We start from the raw sequence: 20,413 nt of genomic DNA on the forward strand, positions 1-20,413 counted from the left end.
TGACTTTCTTTTAGTCATAACTAAATATTAGAAAAAAACAACTATCTACGTTACTAACTAAATAAAATAACCTATAAATAATTTATCAATGTCAATGTAAATCTGAATATTGAACACAAATGTACCTAATTTATAATTATTTATAATTATTACTTAAAGGTAAAAAAGGAAAGCAGTAAAAATGTAACAAAATATTTTGAATTAAGATTAGATAAGATAAGAAGAACGGATCGGTGGAATTATAAAAGATACCCATCAATCAAATCAAACTATCAATCAATCGTTGGTGGGAGAAGTGGTGGGAGGCGCCCGACGTGACGGCCCAGTGGTGGTATGCGCGTGAGCTGCGCGTGGTACTGGACAGTACTTGAACATTGCAACATTACTTTATTTTTCAAAAATAAAAGAATTTTTCTAAAATAAAAGTAGCCTAAGTTACTCCTTATTACATCAGCTACCTGCCAATAAAAGTCCCATCAAAATCGGTCCAGCCATTTCAGAGATTAGCCAGAACAAACAGACAGAGAGACATAAATTGTAAAAAATGTAATTTTGGTGTATGTACCGTATTTATATTCATATGCACGTAGTAAAAAACGGTTATTTCAATATTACAAACAGACACTCCACTATTATTTATACGTATAGATTAATTGGCCATTGATACAGGGCTAAGAAGCAAATTCGTACAATTTTCAAGAACCACTAACTAAAAAATTCCTCGACGAAGACGAGAGCCTAATAATTTGCCCATTAGTTTTTTCTTTAATTTTCAACCTCCCAGCACAGCTCGTGATACAAATTTCCGGGTCCGATATCGACAAATCAATGCGATTTTCGCATATTTTCCCGGACGCCCGACCGGCCGGACAATGGACCAGTGTAGGTGTGACATTTCCGCAGGATTGCTCGGCGGTGCCACCAGGAATCCGTAATATGCAGCTCTCACCGGCGACATTGCAAAAAATGGCCTTTAAATACGGAGGAAATTGGATTTGGCTCGTATCGCTCTCCCGCGTATGTGTGTGTGCGGAACGCTCCGATTCCCGATGTCGCATCGATGCCATTACCAAGTGCGCCGGCAAGATAATCAACGATCAAAGCGAATTTTTTCCGTCGCCAATAATCTGATTACGGCGACGCATTAGTTTTTGGAGTTGGCGCCGCTCACGTGGGCGGGGAGCTGTTGTTTTAATTAAAGCGGGCACGTACATAATTTAAAACTTAATTAAACCGGGTCGTGATATCTTTGAACTGACATCGGCCGTACGTTGAACAAACGGCGTAACAACGGTAATGGCTGCGAAATGGTTTAACGTTATACACGCTTAAACGTTTACTGGTTCCGGATTCCGCAGATTGGATTGAATCAACTGACCGCAATTGTTCGGGCTGCTTTAATTGCTGAAGTACTGGTTTGATGTGATTCTGTCTCAATTATTACTTATTATTACTTATTTTTAGAAAATTTGTTTATACAAGTAGGTACCCATTGAAATAAGAAATCAATAAATCCAGTCAATTTCACTTATAAAATATACACAGCATTATACGTCAGCTGTATAGCTACAAATATACTGCTTTAAGCATGTTGGTGACGCTAACTCACCCATCCAAAAAGTCACTTTGCGCGTGCGCCAGTCATGAGCATGTCGGTGACGCAAACCCATAAGATTGGAATAAATCTATTATATCTAAGTGTGCATACACTATATTACAGAATATGCTTGTAAAGAACATAATTTTCACTGAGGACGTTGTTGCCAATCAATTTTCTGAGTGTGACTTATCAAAAATTAGAGCTTTTGAAATTCGACTATTGTTTCAGGCCCCAATTAGTCGAATTTGCACGATTCGTTTGAGTTTTTCCCTCTGTGACACCAAATATTCGACTCCAAATTGCCCCACTGATTTATTTATTAACGATACGGTTTCATTTGAAAATTGACTGTATTCAATTAGTTAAAAGTAATATAATACAAAAACGTAAAACAATAAAATTATTTCGAGCCAAAATTGTATTTATTTACGATTCGAATTTGCACAATTCGTTGAACTCCCTTTATTGTGCCGAATGAAAAATTGAAGTCCAAATGTGCACCATTGATTTATTAACGAAACTGTTTTCGCTGAAATCCATGACGCAAAAATGTTTCATTTGCAAATTTACGATTTTCAGTTTGTTAGAAGTAATATAGTGTAGAGGTTGTTGATTTTAACGAATAAAGCGAATCGAATGATAATTACATTTTTATGGGGCCTTTTAATATAAAAATGAAAAGGTGGAAAAAATTTTCGATTTCCAAATATTTACCGCAAAATTTAAAGCATGAAATTTCATCATACAATTTGCACGAAAAAAATATGTAGTTGAGCAAATATTAGGTAACGAAAAAAAATAATTTTCAATTGAAATGGTATAACAGAATTAATTTTTATTTATAATCAATACTTTTTTATTAACGTCCTACAGATATATTTATGCATCTTCGAACTGAAGAAAGTATAAATTTCAAATTTGACTTCCACTTTTTGGAACCGGTAGTGACATCTATTATCGAGTAGTTAAACGTTGTCCTCATGTCAACCATTTTATAATAAACAAGACGACTTTTTAGTAGATTACTATGTGAATAAAGGAATAATTGATTATTGCACAAAAAATATGTAATTGAGTAAATATTAGATAACGAAAAGAGTAATTTCAGTTTCAAATTGTATAAAAAAAAATAATTTTTATTTAAAATCAATACTTTTTTGTTAAGATTCAACAGATAAATTCATACATCTTCGAACTGTAGAAAGTATCAATTTCAGTTATGATCTCCACTTTTTGGAACCAGTAGTGACATCTATTATCGAATAGTTAAACGTTGTTCTCATGTCAGCCATTTTATAATAAACAAGACGACTTTTTAGTAGATAACTAAGTGAATAAAGGAATAACTGATTATTCCACGAAAAAAATATGTAGTTCAGTAAATATTAGGTAACGAAAAAAGTAATTTTAATTTGAAATAATATAAAATAATTAATTTTTATTTATAAATAATACTTTTTTGTTAACGTTCTACAGATAAATTCGTGCATCTTCAAACTGAAGAAAGTATAAATTTCAGTTTTGACCTCCACTTTTTGGAACCAGCAGTGACATCTATTATCGAGTAGTTAAACGTTGTACTCATGTCAGCCATTTTATAATAAACAAGATGACTCTTTAGTAGATTACTATGTGAATAAAGAAATAACTGATTATTGCACGAAAAAAATATGTAGTTCAGTAAATATTAGGTAACGAAAAAAGTAATTTTAATTTGAAATAATATAAAATAATTAATTTTTATTTATAAATAATACTTTTTTGTTAACGTTCTACAGATAAATTCGTGCATCTTCAAACTGAAGAAAGTATAAATTTCAGTTTTGACCTCCACTTTTTGGAACCAGTAGTGACATCTATTATCGAGTAGTTAAACGTTGTACTCATGTCAGCCATTTTATAATAAACAAGATGACTCTTTAGTAGATTACTATGTGAATAAAGAAATAACTGATTATTGCACGAAAAAAATATGTAGTTCAGTAAATATTAGGTAACGAAAAAAGTAATTTTAATTTGAAATAATACAAAATAATTAATTTTTATTTATAAATAATACTTTTTTGTTAATGTTCTACAGATAAATTCGTGCATCTTCAAACTGAAGAAAGTATAAATTTCAGTTTTGACCTCCATTTTTTGGAACCAATAGTGACATCTATTATCGAATAGTTAAATGTTGTACTCATGTCAGCCATTTTATAATAAACAAGATGACTCTTTAGTAGATTACTATGTGAATAAAGAAATAACTGATTATTGCACGAAAAAATATGTAGTTCAGTAAATATTAGGTAACGAAAAAAGTAATTTTAATTTGAAATAATATAAAATAATTAATTTTTATTTATAAATAATACTTTTTTGTTAACGTTCTACAGATAAATTCGTGCATCTTCAAACTGAAGAAAGTATAAATTTCAGTTTTGACCTCCATTTTTTGGAACCAATAGTGACATCTATTATCGAATAGTTAAATGTTGTCCTCATGTTAGCCATTTTATAATAAACAAGACGACTATTTAGTAGATTACTATGTGAATAAAGGAATAACTGATTATTGCTCGAAAGAAATATGTAGTTCAGTAAATATTAGGTAACGAAAAAAATAATTTTCGTTTGAAATAGTATAACAAAATTAATTTTTATTTGTAATCATTTTTCGTTAACGTTCTACAGATAAATTCATGAAAATTTTGTTAATTTCTAATTTTTTTAGAAAAATAGGATATACAAAGAATGGAAAATTAATAAAACAAGATTAATTAAAATATAAAAACACACAATATTAGCCACTACATTTTTCCAATTAATACTTGGTCGGTCCCCCCTTAATCTATAAAGTGCTTCCATCCTCCTTGTGATACTCAAAATTAGTAAACGTATAAATTCTTAGTCCCTAAAATTACTGGTTAAACAACATTGTGATATTTGAGCAGCATTATCTCGCAGCAAAAACAACAATGTATGTTAATTTAAATTAAACTAGTAAATTACTACAGTCTAACTAGACAAGAATTTCGTTAGCACAAACGTCCTAATTGTAAATTATGCCAGAGACAAGATTGCTGCAACACCTGGAAATCCACCTGGACGGCCGCACTTAATCACGTATTGTGGAAACGATGCATAAAGCTCATTAAATCGCGTCCCGTGTCCGGCTAATCCGGTGCCTCGTTTTACAACCGCTCCGGGTGTTTTGCACAAATGGCACGGAAAAACTTCCCCGATAACCGGCCGCCACCGTCAATTTGCCGTCGCGTCGTAACATTAGAATAAAGTTCCTTTTTGCCGGATGCACATTAGACGTACCGACAGGCTCGAGTCAAATTGGGTATATAAAAAAAGGGGGAAAATGCGAAAAGTGCCGGAAACTTATTTAGGGAAAGTTTAAAAGCAATTTTTTCCCTTAACGCGGACCGAAGTGGATATGAACCCATGTCGGGACACCTAATCCAATCAGCGTTATTATTGTAAATCAATGTGGGGGCTTAGCAAGTGAATTCAACTTTGGGTTTCAATAAAAATTCACAACTTTTTAAGACACTAAATTGCCGGTTTTTAACATGTTTATGAATGTATACAACAAATACTATAATAATTTAAAAATTATATTTTCTGAATTAGTAATAATAATCATGTAATGTTTAATTGAAATATCTGTTATATTGTACTAATAGATATTTAAACATTTAGGATATCCACCTTCCTTAAAAAAATCAGGGAACACCTAAAATAAATAATAAAATACCTAAATCAAGTTCTCAATAAAAACCTTTCTAGCGACATCTATTGAAGAGTAGTAAAACTGACGATTTCAATTAGTTCATAATAAACAAGAAGATTCTTTAGCAGATTACTATATACTTAAAGTAAAAAGTTGTAATTATATGATTTTTACATTGTCACAAACTTTGTAAATACAGCAATAAATAATAATTATGTGTCATTTTTGTATTATTATAATTTTTCTCTAAAACAATTTCTTATAAATAATTTAGTCGACAGAACTAGTAGTGATATCTATTATAAAATTCTAAAAGTTTGTCGTCATATCATGTCAAAAAGACATTTTAGTAGATTACTGTGAGAATATGCAATACCAAACTATTTAGTAGGTTATCATAAATTTTCTCTTAATAAAATAATTTCCAATAAACTAATGTTAATGTTTATAAACAATTTAATCAATGAAACCAGTAATGACATCTACTATCGAATAGTTAAAGTTTGTCGTCATGTTAGCCATTTTATAATAAACAAGACGTCTTTTTAGTAGATTACTATGTAAATAAAAGAATAATTTTTTATTAAATAGTTTTTTTACAGTATCATAAATTTTCTCATAATAAAACAATTTCCTATAAACTAACGTTAATGTTTATAAATAGTCGATGGAATCAGTTGTGAGATCCATTATCGAATAGTTAAACTTTATCGTCATGTCAGCCATTTTTTAATAAAATAAAAGAATTTTTAGTACATTAATAGGTGAATAAGCAATAACTAATTATTAAATGGTTTTTTTACGGTATCATAAATTTTCTTTTAATAAAACAATTTCCAATAAACTAACGTTAATGTTTGTATATAATTTAGTCGATGCAATCAGTAGTGACATCTATTAACAAGAAGACTTTTTATAATAATAATAATTTATTATTAAATAGCTCTTTTACATTATCATAAATTTTCTTTTAATAATACACATTTCCTATAAACTAACGTAAATGTGTATAAATAGTTTAGTCGATGAAATCAGTTGTGACATCCATTATCGAATAGTTAAACTTTGTTGTCATGTCATCCATTCTATAATAGAATAGAAGACTTTTTAGTAGATTATTATGTGAATAAAGGAATAATTGATTATTAAATAGCTTTTTTACGTTATCATAAATTTCCTCTTAATACAACAATTTCCAATAAATTAACATTAATATTTATATATATAATTTAGTCGATTGAACCAGTTGTGACATCCATTATCGAACAGTTAAACTTTGATGTCATGTCAGCCATTCTATAATAGAATAGAAGACTTTTTAGTACATTATTATGTGAATAAAGGAATAACTGATTATTAAATAGCTTTTTTACGTTATCATAAATTTTCTCTTAATACAACAATTTCCAATAAATTAACATTAATAAATTAACAATAACATATATATATATATATATATATATATATATATATATATATATATATATATATATATATATATATATATATATATAATTTAGTCGATTGAACCAGTTGTGACATCTATTATCGAATAGTTAAACTTTGTTGTCATATCATCCATTTCTTAATAAAACAGAAGACTTTTTAGTAGATTACTATGTGACTGATTATTAAATGATTTTTTTACATTATCCTACATTTCCTATTAATAAAATAAATTCCTATAAACTAACGTTAATGTTTATAAATAATTTAGTCAATGGAACTAGTAGTACTTTATTTGGTTCAAGAAGACTTTTTAGAAGATTACCATATAGAAAAGAATATTTATAAGTACATTATTATACATAATCACACATTTTCTATTAATAAATTTCCTATAAACTAACGTTATTGTTTACAAATAATTTAATCAATGGATCCAGTAGTGGCACCTATAATCGAACTGTATAATGTCATATATGAGAAGGCTTTTTAATAGTTTACTATATAAATAAAGCAATCTGCAATCATTTCTGTTAATAAAACAATTTCACATAAACTAACGTTAATAATGTTTATAAATAATTTAGTCGATGGAACCAGTAGTGAGATCTATTATCGAATAGTTAAACTTTGTCGGGGTGTCAACCATTTTATAATAAATAAGAAGAATTTTTAGTAGATTACTGTAGAAATAAAGATATAACTGATTATTAAATGACTTTTTTAGATAATTATAAATTTTCTGTTAATAAAACAATTTCATAAAAACTAACGTTTATGTTTATAAATAATTTAGTCAGAGGATACAGTATTGACACCTATTAGTGAACTGTTAAACTTTGTCGTCATATCAACTATTTTTTAATAAACAAGAAGACTTTTTAGTGGAGTAGTATGTGAATAAAGCAATAACTGATAGTGGCATCTATTATCAAGTAGTTAAACTTTATAATAAACAAGAAGACTTTTTAGTAGGTTACTATGTGAATAAAACAATAATGACTATTTACATTATTTTAAAACAATTTCCTGTAAATTAATGTTAATAATTATAAACAATTAAGTCGAAGCACACATTATAATAAATTATTAAATATTAATTAATCGAGAACGTGAAATTTCCCACGCGATATTTTTCCTCAATTACTTAATAATTTGAATAATGCCACGGCAACATTTTATCGAGCAAAATCTATAAATAAATTCGCTCAATTCCATTAAGCCTTAAGGTGATCGACGACAACAGCTAAGGAGATTTTAAAACAACTCACGCCCGAAATAAAAGAACGCCCACACCAATAAGTAACTTACCTAATACACCTAGTCTGAAATTGATAGTGACAACGATAACTCTCCCAGTGGAAGCCAGCACCGTTCCATCGTAGGGATTACCGGAATTCCATTCGTAACTTTCCCCGTGCACATAAACTACGCAGGGCAGGGGTTCCGCTTCCTCTTCGCCCGTCGCTGCAACAAAACACACACACGTAACTATAATGTCGTTCAATTTTAACCGGAAACGTCCCGGTTCGCGAATATCGAACGCGAATCGGGTCCGGGACGCTTTTCATTACGCCGATGGCGGAATTGATTCGAGCGGCGCCGGATTCCTCTGCATTTCGATTCCGTGTCTCGGAATGTTCGACGAAAGGACGGTTGTTCCAGTTTAACGCGGCGGTATTTTCCTTTTTGTGCCGCACGGATTTGGCGTGGAGGTACGGTTATTGATGGACGAATTCCCCGCCAACGTAAATTTGCCCGTGCTAACTCGGAACAATGGTTTCGGTGGAACAATATCAGGTACGATGTTATGGAAGAATTGATGGGGAAGTTAAAAATAATGGCGGGTTATAATTTTAGCCCGGAATCTCAATTTGCGTCAAAACCTTATGAGAGAAGCTTAGAGCTAACGGCTTGACAACCAGTCCCGATGTAACTATTTGTTCTTGTTAAAGCTTTCTCCATTTATATTACGCGAAGCTTGTTAGATGCTTTCCGTGGAAAAAATCGCCACTGTCAGCGTCAGGCGACTAATTAAAAATCTTTTCCGGACTTCGTCGTTAAGCTAAATGCAGTGTCACTTTTTGTAATTTATCCCCGGTTACGTAGTGAATTTAGTTCGAGTGTTAAATATACGAGCACGTTTTAACTTGCATAATTGAAGCTAATCTAGATAACACCCCCCTTGTTATCTGGCTTTTCTAAATACTTTATCCTAATCCTATGTAAATATAATTACGAAGTAATTCACCTTCGAGAGATCGCAAAGCTGGTGCCGTGGTAGTCCCACAATAATGCCTTACAAATTGGATTTATCCACTCGAGTATAATAAAATAAAGAAATATCAGTAACAATATTAGACCTGAATTAATACAAATTGGCAGTTGAACAGAGGTTTATTGATTGAATTCTCGAGGATTTGCTGTGCCGTCGCTTTACGCAAAATAAAACACAAACCGAACGTAATTAACATTGGCAGTATAAACATTTATTACTGTTTGTGCTTTGGTTAGTAGCAATACCAATTACACGTACTCTCGGCTTTGAATGTCTATCCAAAGATGTATGTTTCACATGCCCCTCTTTAATTGATTGCAAATAAAACCTTGTGCTCCAATTGAAAACAATGAACCAGATTGTTAATATTGAATTGCGGGATTTGCCGTCTTAGATTTGTGGATGTTTTGTAAATAATTTAGTCGGAATGACCAGTGGCCACATTTATTCTTGGGTAGTAAAACTTTGTCGCCATTTCAGCTGGTGCATAATTAACAATAATATATTTTTGAATAAAGTGCTAATTAAATTACTTACAAAACAATTTTCTTAAATTTAATAATAATATGAAATAATTAGTAGCTACATCTGTTGTCGGGTAGCTAAACTTAGCTGATATTTTATTTGGTTCATTACCAAGACTTTTTAGAAGATTACTGTGTTCAAAATAATAAGTGATAATTAAATGATTTCCTTATAATGTTATAAATTTTTTCCCACTAAAACAATTTTCTTTAAATAAAATGTAATATTTATAAATATGTTGGTTGAAGAAATTTGTAACTATAATATATCTAAGACTTAATGTCACTTAGTTCATAATAAACAGGAAGACATTTTAGAAGATTAATAGGTAAATAAATCAATAACTGATAACAAATATTTTACAATACCATAAATTTTTCTCTCAAAACAATTTTCTATAAGCTAATATTGATATTTATAAATAATTTAGTTGAAGAAATTAATAGCTACATCTGTTGTCGAGTAGAACAACTTTGACCCCATTTCATTTAGTTCATAACCAACAAGATGACTTTTTAGAAGATTACTGTGCACAAAATAATAAATGATAATTAAATGATTTCCTTATAATGTTATAAATTTTTTCCCACTAAAACAATTTTCTTTAAATAAAATGTAATATTTATAAATATGTTGGTTGAAGAAATTTGTAACTATAATATATCTAAGACTTAATTTCACTTAGTTCATAATAAACAGGAAGACATTTTAGAAGATTAATAGGTAAATAAATCAATAACTGATAACAAATATTTTACAATACCATAAATTTTTCTCTCAAAACAATTTTCTATAAGCTAATATTAATATTTATAAATAATTTAGTTGAAGAAATTAATAGCTACATCTGTTGTCGAGTAGAACAACTTTGACCCCATTTCATTTAGTTCATAACCAACAAGATGACTTTTTAGAAGATTACTGTGTACAAAATAATAAATGATAATTAAATGATTTCCTTATAATGTTATAAAATTTTTCCCACTAAAACAATTTTCTTTAAATAAAATGTAAGATTTATAAATATGTTGGTTGAAGAAATTTGTAACTATAATATATCTAAAACTTTGAAATAATTTCACTTAGTTCATAATAAACAGGAAGACATTTTAGAAGATTAATAGGTAAATAAATCAATAAATGATAACAAATTTTTTTACAATATCATAATTTTTTTCTCACAAAACAATTTTCTATAAGCTAATATTAATATTTATAAATAATTTAGTTTAAGAAATTAATAGCTACATCTGTTGTAAAGTAGAACAACTTTGACCCCATTTCATTTAGTTCATAACCAAGAAGAAGACTTTTTAGAAGATTACTGTGCACAAAATAATAAATGATAATTAAATGATTTCCTTATAATGTTATAAATTTTTTCCCACTAAAACAATTTTCTTTAAATAAAATGTAATATTTATAAATATGTTGGTTGAAGAAATTTGTAACTATAATATATCTAAGACTTAATTTCACTTAGTTCATAATAAACAGGAAGACATTTTAGAAGATTAATAGGTAAATAAATCAATAACTGATAACAAATTTTTTTACAATATCATAAATTTGTTTCTCAAAACAATTTTCTATAAGCTAATATTAATATTTATAGACAATTTAGTTTAAGAAATTAATAGCTCGTCTGTTGTAGAGTAGAACCACTTTGACCCCATTTCATTTAGTTCATAACCAACAAGATGACTTTTTAGAAGATTACTGTGTTCAAAATAATAAATGATAATTAAATGATTTCCTTATAATGTTATAAAATTTTTCCCACTAATACAATTTTCTTTAAATAAAATGTAATATTTATAAATATGTTGGTTGAAGAAATTTGTAACTATAATATATCTAAAACTTTGAAATGATTTCACTTAGTTCACAATAAACAGGAAGACATTTCAGAAGATTAATAGGTAAATAAATCAATAAATGATAACAAATTTTTTTACAATATCATAAATTTTTTTCACAAAACAATTTTCTATAAGCTAATATTAATATTTATAGATAATTTAGTTTAAGAAATTAATAGCTACATCTGTTGTCGAGTAGAACAACTTTGACGCGATTTCACTTAGTTCATAACCAACAAGAAGACTTCTTAAAATATTACTGTATTCAAAAGAATAAATAATAATTAAATAATTTCCTTATAATATTATAAATTTTCCCACTAAAACAATTTTCTTTAAATAAAAAATAATATTTATAAATAAGTTGGTTGAAGAAATTTGTAACTATAATATATCTAAAACTTTGACACAATTTCACTTAGTTCATAATAAACTAGAAGGCAATAACAGATAATAAATTATTTCTTTACAATATTATAATTTTTTTCACAAAACAATTTTCTATTTACTAAGATTTTTTAGAAGATTACTATGTACAAAAACAATAAATGACAATTAAATGATATTTTTACAATATTATAAATTTTCCTCCTAAAATAATTTATAACCATATTATATATAAATTTTTGTTACAATTTCAATTAATTCAAAATAAAGACATTTTTGAAGATTATTATATAGAAATTTATAAATAATTTAGTTGAAGCAGTTAGTAGCTACATCTGTTGTCGGGTAATACAACTTTGTAACCATATCATATACTTCATAACCAACAAGAAGACTTACTATGCGTATAAACAATAAATAATAATTAAATAATAATAATTCCTACATTATCATAAATATTTCTTACAAAACAATTTTCTATAAACTAATGTTAATATTCTGTCAAATAGTAAAATAGTAAAATTTTGTCATGGCTTCATATTGTTCATGACCAACAAGAAGACTTGTTAGAAGTTTACTATGTGAATAAATTACACCTATTCTCGACTATGAATGTCACTACGAATCATATCTACAATAGATTGCAGATGAAACCTTGTACCAGTTGAAAACAATGGACCCAACATGTTAATAATAAATTCCGAGATTTGGCCTGTTGGATTTGTGGCGTAAGCCACTTACCATCAATATTTTCTGGCAACGAGTCCGGGTCAAAGTTCGCATTGAATAATTCATAATTCCCGAACCTAATCCGTTATAAGCGTGTCCGACATCAAAGTCTGAAAAATAAGGTGGCCATTAAATTTCTTATTACAAGAAAAATAGAAATCTGGCCCGATTGATGTGGAAGGCACAAAGAAAGAACAGGGGCGACCACTGAATAAATACTGAAATTTTAAGAACACGTCTTTTTTTCTTTGTTTGTGCTCCTAGACCAAACAATTTACTGTGCAGTCGGAAATTTTAACAAGGAACGAACTTCACAAAGGGTAAAATGATCTTTTATTTGCGGATCGGGAGTCCGTTCAAACAAAATTAATTGTTAAAGGAACTTCCAAATGTGTTTATATTGGCCGTAAACTAATTTAAAGCGATAACGCAACAATAAACATTGTTCGACAGTTATAAAATTCCACACGGTTATTAACTAAGACCCCTTCAATCATCTCGTACCAATTAAGTTAATTCCGGGACCGAACGAAATAACCGTGTAAATATGAAACTGAAACGCATTAAAATAATTCCTGAAAAACATTAATTTAATCCGGGCGTGGATTAGGACTTCATTTAATTATATAAATTGCTTGTTTAATAAGTAATCATAGTTAATCCATATTATCCTCGACGCCGTTATATACTTTGAACTAATCCGTCCTAAATATAATTCCGTGACAATACTTATTATCAATGTATGTTAGGCTGCTCCCACAGTTTGTCTAATTAAAGTTTATTAATTAATAATTTCACGGCGGTCGTGGTGCCAGTGTGAAGACGAAACGAGACGACTCACACATTTTTAGGGAAGGACAATAAATTGTGAACAATAAAATGACCATTTATTGCTTGCAAGTGATAAATTTCTATTTCGAAAAGGTATAACATGGCATCCCGTCCATTAAAGTTTAATACGTCCGCGATAAAATCGCACGAAACAAATCCGATTCTCTTCAGATGCGGAAATAAATTATTGGCACTTGCCGCCGGGACTGCAATAGTGACGTTTTGATTATTTAGCAACGGCGGCCGTATTTCACCACGCGGTATGTACTGCGGAAAACTAACAAATCAGCGTTCGATCCGTTTTGTCTCGTCTCCGTCGATTAAATATTCACGGCGTCCGTTCCGACGAATCGGTCTTTAAACCGCGTTTATTAGTTTTTTTTTCCAACGGTTTCTGCGGTCGGTTTGATTGATGGGAATTTGGAAAACTAATGTGGGCATTTTGATTGCACGTTTTGCAATTGCGGAATAATTTAGCGGTTGTGTTTTGTTGTGTGTGTGTTATGAAAATTATTATCGGAAAGTGAATGGAATAAGTTTCAGCAAATTTGCTGCGTTCCGTGAAGTTTAGAATTCGGGTAATTTACCGGATGCATTATGGAGGTAATGAAAAGCTATTTTCGTGCAGTTTCAGAATGTACAATAAAAAATTTAATAAGGTATTTAAAAAATGTATTAACTACTGTTGGTGTTTTATGGAGTGTTATAAAAACTACCACATTTTTAACCTATAAAATGTTACATAAACTGATTGTAATAAAAGAAATAAATATAAATAAGAAGTTAAACCAAAAGCAACTTAAAATTTACTTTACAAAATAAATAAGAAATTTTATTTCCACGTATCAAATGACAAATACACCATTTAATCGAGTAATTCAACCTTCTTGTTATTACAGCTTGTTCACCTTCATGTCATAGTTCTTATCAGGTCGCCTAGATGATTTTCATCTTATAAACAATTTAATTATTTATACATCTATGCATATAATAAAATTAGAGTGTCTGTTTGTAATATTGAAATAACCGTTTTTTACTACATGCATACGAATATAAATACGGTACATACACCAAAATAACATTTTTTATAATTTTTCTCTCTCTGTCTGTCTGTCTGTTTGTTCCGGCTAATCTCTGAAATGGCTGGACCGATTTTGACGGGACTTTTATTGGCAGGTAGCTGATGTAATAAGGAGTAACTTAGGCTACTTTTATTTTAAAAAAATTCTTTTATTTTAGAAAAATAAAGTAATGTTGCAATGTCCAAGTACTGTCTGGTACCACGCGAAGCTCACGCGCATGCCCCTACTGGGCCGTCACGTCGGGCGCCTCCCACCACTTCTCCCACCAACGATTGATTGATAGTTTGATTTGATTGATGGGTATCTTTTATAATTCCACCGATCCGTTCTTCTTATCTTATCTAATCTTAATTCAAAATATTTTGTTACATTTTTACTGCTTTCCTTTTTTACCTTTAAGTAATAATTATAAATAATTATAAATTAGGTACATTTGTGTTCAATATTCAGATTTACATTGACATTGATAAATTATTTATAGGTTATTTTATTTAGTTAGTAACGTAGATAGTTGTTTTTTTCTAATATTTAGTTATGACTAAAAGAAAGTCAAATCTCTCTAAATATATGAGAAAGGCCAAAAGCCAAAGATTGCGACGTGAAAATGAATCTGAACAAGATAGGGAAAGTCGTTTTACAAATTGTAGATTACGGATGTCTATGTCTAGATCGAATGAGAGTACTTCTGAGAGGAATGAACGATTACAATTAGATAGAACGCGTCATTCAGTGATAAGGGCTCAAGAATCTTTGGAATCTCGAGATCACCGTCTAGAAAACGATCGTATTCAACACGATATCGGACAAAGTCGCGAGTACAGTTAGTATGTAATAAAATATAGTTGTTTTTATAATCTATACATATAAATAAAATTGGAGTGTCTATTTGTAATATTGAAATAACCGTTTTTTACTACATGCATATGAATATAAATACGGTACATACACCAAAATAACATTTTTTATAATTTTTGTCTCTCTCTCTGTCTGTCTGTTTGTTCCGACTAATCTCTGAAATGGCTGGACCGATTTTGACGGGACTTTTGTTGGCAGGTAGCTGATGTAATAAGGAGTAACTTACGCTACTTTTATTTTAGAAAAATTCTTTTCTTTTTAGAAAAATAAAGTAATGTTGCAATGTCCAAGTACTGTCCAGTACCACGTGTAGCTCATGCGCATGTCACCACAAGGCTGTCACGTCGGGCGCCTCCCACCACTTCTCCCACCAACGATTGATTGATAGTTTGATTTGATTGATAGGTATCTTTTATAATTCCACCGATCCGTTCTTCTTATCTTATCTTATCTTAATTCAAAATATTTTGTTACATTTTTACTGCTCTCCTTTTTTACCTTTAAGTAATTATAAATAATTATAAATTAAGTACATTTGTGTTCAATATTCAGATTTACATTGAAATTGATAAATTATTTATAGGTTATTTTATTTAGTTAGTAACGTAGATAGTTGTTTTTTCTAATATTTAGTTATGCCTTAAAGAAAGTCAAATCTTTCTAAAAACATGGGAAAGGCCAAAAACCAAAGATTGCGACGTAAAAATGAATCTGAACAAGATAGGGAAAGTCGTCTTACCAAATTGTAGATTACGGATGTCCATGTCTAGATCGAATGAGAGTACTTCTGAGAGGAATGAACGATTACAATTAGATAGAACGCGTCATTCATTGTTAAGGGCTCAAGAATCTTTAGAATCTCGAGATCACCGTCTAGAAAACGATAGTATTCAACACGCTATCGGACGAAGTCGTGAGTACAGCTAGTAATACATATATTTCTCTCCACAAAAAGTGGAAACATACGCACCGACGATGTCTTTATGAAGAATTTAGCAGAATATGAAAGACTGTAAAGTTTATGATTGAAGAATCCAACCAGCATTATCTTCGTCTCTCTGAGGCTGCAATTGCCACTCATCCCAAATCTTTCTGGAATTTCTTTCACCAATAACAAGGCATTACTAGAATACCTCCAGTAATAAGGGATGATAGCGTTACTTATACTAATCCTCCAGATATCGTGGATCAATTTGTTCATGACTTTGGTAGGGTATTTTATTGCCTCGTCTGATCGTCGTGCTGAATCTGCGTTTTCTAATCATCAATGTGTTCAGCCCAATGAAGTGAATGAGTCTGACATACTAAATAGTATCGACAAGTTGGCCAACAAAAAAACTACAGAGGATGATCAGATACCAGCATTTTTGCAAATTTATATTTTTGTAAACTATTGAAAATTGTTTTCAATTTGTCCCTGAAAACTAATACCTTCCCATCTATATGGAACACTGCCAAAATTACCCCAATATTCAACAAAGGTGACAAGTCTAATTTTAATAATTACAGACCTATCTCTATATTAAGTAATTTCTCTAAAATATTTGAGCAGGTGTTATATTCTGTCATTTATCAAAGTGTTCGTTATAAAATTTCTTCTAATCAGCACGGTTTTATGTTTAGAAGGTCCACCACTATTAATTTGATATGTATGACTCAAGATGTAAGTTCGTCAATAAATCGAAAAAGCCAGATGGACGTCATTTATACAGACTTCTCACGTGCCTTCGATACCAATAACCATGCTATACTGTTGAATAAACTTGATACTTTTGGTCTTACTGATTATCTTATTAGTTTAATTGAGAGTTATGTGCGAAACAGAACTTGTTACGTCAACTACAACGGATTTAGAACTCACACTTACACTGCATCCTCTGGCGTACCGCAGGGGTCTAACTTGGGACCCCTATTATTCCTTTTATTCATCAATGACTTGTTGAGTTGGTTTTTATGCTGTAGTCTAGCCTATGCTGATGATCTGAAGCTATATTATCAAGTTGACAGTATTGTACAAGCCCTTACTCTACAAAATGATATTGACACTTTGGTGACATGGTGTCCGAGTAATAACCTCCAGCCAAATGTAAAGAAATGCTTTATTGTAAGTTACACCAAACGTAAATTGTCAGTCAAATTTTCATACAACATAAATGGATGCGTGCTGGTGAGGAAGGACTGCTGTAAAGATCTGGGCGTTTTATTTGACAACGAATTATCTTTTGTGCCGCAAATAATAGAAGCTTCTACATCAGCTTCCAAGATCTTGGGATTTGTCTTACGAAACTGCAAATCTTTAAATTCTCAAACTGCATTACAGACTCTGTTTTCTGCACTAGTACGAAGCAAATTGGAGTATTGCAGTATTGTCAGAAATCCCATTTACACTTGCCATCAAATTAGCCTGGAATCTATTCAACGAAGATACCTTAAGTACTTTAGCTTTCGTAAAAACAATGTATACCCTGTTCGTAACATCGATCACAATCTATCGCTGCAAGAACATTCTATGGACTCACTGCTAGTAAGGAGGGAAAAAACGTCAGCAAAGTTTCTTGTTAACATATTACATGACAAAATTGATTGTTTTATATTAGTATATAAACATTGTATTTATTTTGCCAAGACTTAATTCAAAAAGCAGCGTTTCTCTCACCATACCAAGACATAGAACCAATGTTCTACTAAAAAGCCCAGTTTTTCAAATGTCCAGGAATGCTAACAAATATTGCGTTGACATTTTCAATTGATTGATTTCTATCTATTAAGTTCAGTTCTGGTGGACAAGACATTATTGATTATGGCCACTACTGTATATACAAATTATTAATGCAAAAATATATTTTACTTGTTATAAATATATAGATATTTTTTATATAAATAAATGTGTATGTATTTATTGTTTTAATACGACTCTTATAAAACTATGAAAAACGTTTATTACTTTGCAAAATTGATTGTTCCTATATACTAGTTATAATTGTGTTAATGTGTTAATTCAAGAAGCAGCGTTTCTCTCACCATACCAACATGACCATACATGATATTTTTAATTATGATGTATGTGTCTACAACAACAAAAATAAAAAATAATATATTTCCAATCCATTTATTATTACAAAAAGCTATTACAAAGTTCTAGACAATCCAGTAGATCCAATTCTTGTTATATCAATTTCAAATATAACATATTACTTTCAAATATTATTAATTTATTGTTTTCTAATCTTTCTTTTCTTGCATTTTTTACATGTAAATGCATTTATTCCATTATTTCAGATAATCCAGGAGGTCTCATTCTTCTAATCTTGATATCAAATTCAATATATTCACTTTCAAACATCACTAGTGGAAAAGATATTGAGTTCTCTAAGTCAACATCATCAACATGTTTTTTGTCAAATGGCAAACATGTTCCTGTCACACCAATGCACTTATATCTGTCCAAAGTCACAACTCGGTATTCAAAATTGTTGTCCTCAGACGTACACAAATTATAAACTGATATGTATATAATGTTTTCGATCCTCTGATAGCAAACAACGAATATTTTCGTATATGCCCTTATGAAACCTTTATAACTAAGCAGTCCATAAGGCACCGCCAACATATAGTTACTGTTATCAATCAAAACGTGCTTCGTTTTGATGTGCTGGTCTATATCGCCGGATCTACACCAAGAACACTTGGGACATTTCACCGACGCATAGGTGCAATTAACCGCGTGTTCACTCATTAGCTTGCCACTGGCTTCGAAGGAACACCCCGTATGAAGACACGGGAACGTTAATTTTTCGTACAGTCTCTCCAGCGGTAGGTTCCTCACGTCCAGTTTGGGGCTCCTGCACTCGGGACACCTTTTCACTTTCGTGAAGCACAGACTGCAAAACAGACACGGTTCGTCGTCGCCGTTTATGATGGTCTCCAAACAACTTTTACAGAAAATGTGACCGTTTGAACACTGCTTTATGGGCGGTTCGACGTAGGACGAACATTTTTTGCATTCGAATATGGAAATTAATTCTCTATTCGCTTCGGCGGCCATTTCTGTTGATGTGTGCGTACGAACGGTGTGGGTACTGCTTCGAAAGTAATTTAAAATTGGAATTTATATGTGAACAGGTAATGACGCCAGGCTGTGATTAAGTTAATTTTGGTCTAACCTTTCTTGTTAATAAATTTAAGATAATCCGAGGATTGGTTAATCCAGTAACATATAATATTACGTACATCTTTCTGAATTTACCTGACATGCATTTTTAATTAGTTATTTAATTAACATTAACAATTTGTGTAATGTTCTTTTTATTTTATAATATCCGTAATATAGGCTCAACCATTTTCCTAATAAATTTTAATAATAAATTAAAATTTTTATATCCAAATGGTTATAAACATGTACGTCCATGTTTTTATAGGGTTGATATCTGGACATTGGGACGACTACATAAATCAACCAAAGGGAGCTTGAGTCAAAAAATTTTATAGTCTACTGAAATTAAAGCTAGAAAATTCGCTGAAATTTGTTTAAAGTTATAAAAAATGATGGTTACTGTGGGTATAACAAACTTTTCGTGTGGCTTTGTCCCTGCAGGATATTTAATATAACCATAACCATTATTTTTTATAATTTTAAACTAATTCCAGTCAGTCTCTTGGTTTAAATTTCAGTATATTATAAAATTAAATTGTTTTTTGACATTCGTATTTTCCAGTTACTGATTTCCTTTCAGTTTTCGACTTCAGACAACTTTTTTCGTAACTACCACTTAGACAGTTTCTAAAATTTTTCAATAATACCAGAAACTATTGACTTGGCCATGTCTCCCTGTTACTCCCGGTCTTGATAATGCTGAACTATAATTTTGTTATAGTTTAATAAGTAAAAAACAGTTAGTAAATAATCGACATAAATTCCCACAAACTGGTAAGGAAAGAATTACTTAAGTCCCTCTTGTATGCCTTTGTTGAGTCGAATTGAATACGTTTGCTTAATCAGGATGTCAAATTATGAATGTCTGGATCGTACCCAAAGAAAATTTATTGAACACGTTAGGAACAAAATACACGATATCTCTCCAGAAAGGGGAA

General features: G+C 30.4%; 1 protein-coding gene across 3 annotated transcripts in view; it reads right to left on the reverse strand.

Moving 5' to 3' along the window:
• Positions 1-20,413, reverse strand: part of LOC109603327 (neuroligin-1) — a 579,545-nt gene that overhangs the window by 73,529 nt on the left and 485,603 nt on the right. For all 3 annotated transcript variants that reach the window (XM_049967041.1, XM_049967040.1, XM_049967042.1), the window contains one exon: positions 8,085-8,240. In XM_049967041.1, coding sequence (XP_049822998.1) covers positions 8,085-8,240 — 156 coding nt within the window. The remainder of the gene's footprint in view (positions 1-8,084; positions 8,241-20,413) is intronic.

Source organism: Aethina tumida, chromosome 4, assembly GCF_024364675.1.
Source record: "Aethina tumida isolate Nest 87 chromosome 4, icAetTumi1.1, whole genome shotgun sequence".
In the NCBI taxonomy this organism is placed as follows: Eukaryota; Metazoa; Arthropoda; class Insecta; order Coleoptera; family Nitidulidae; genus Aethina; species Aethina tumida.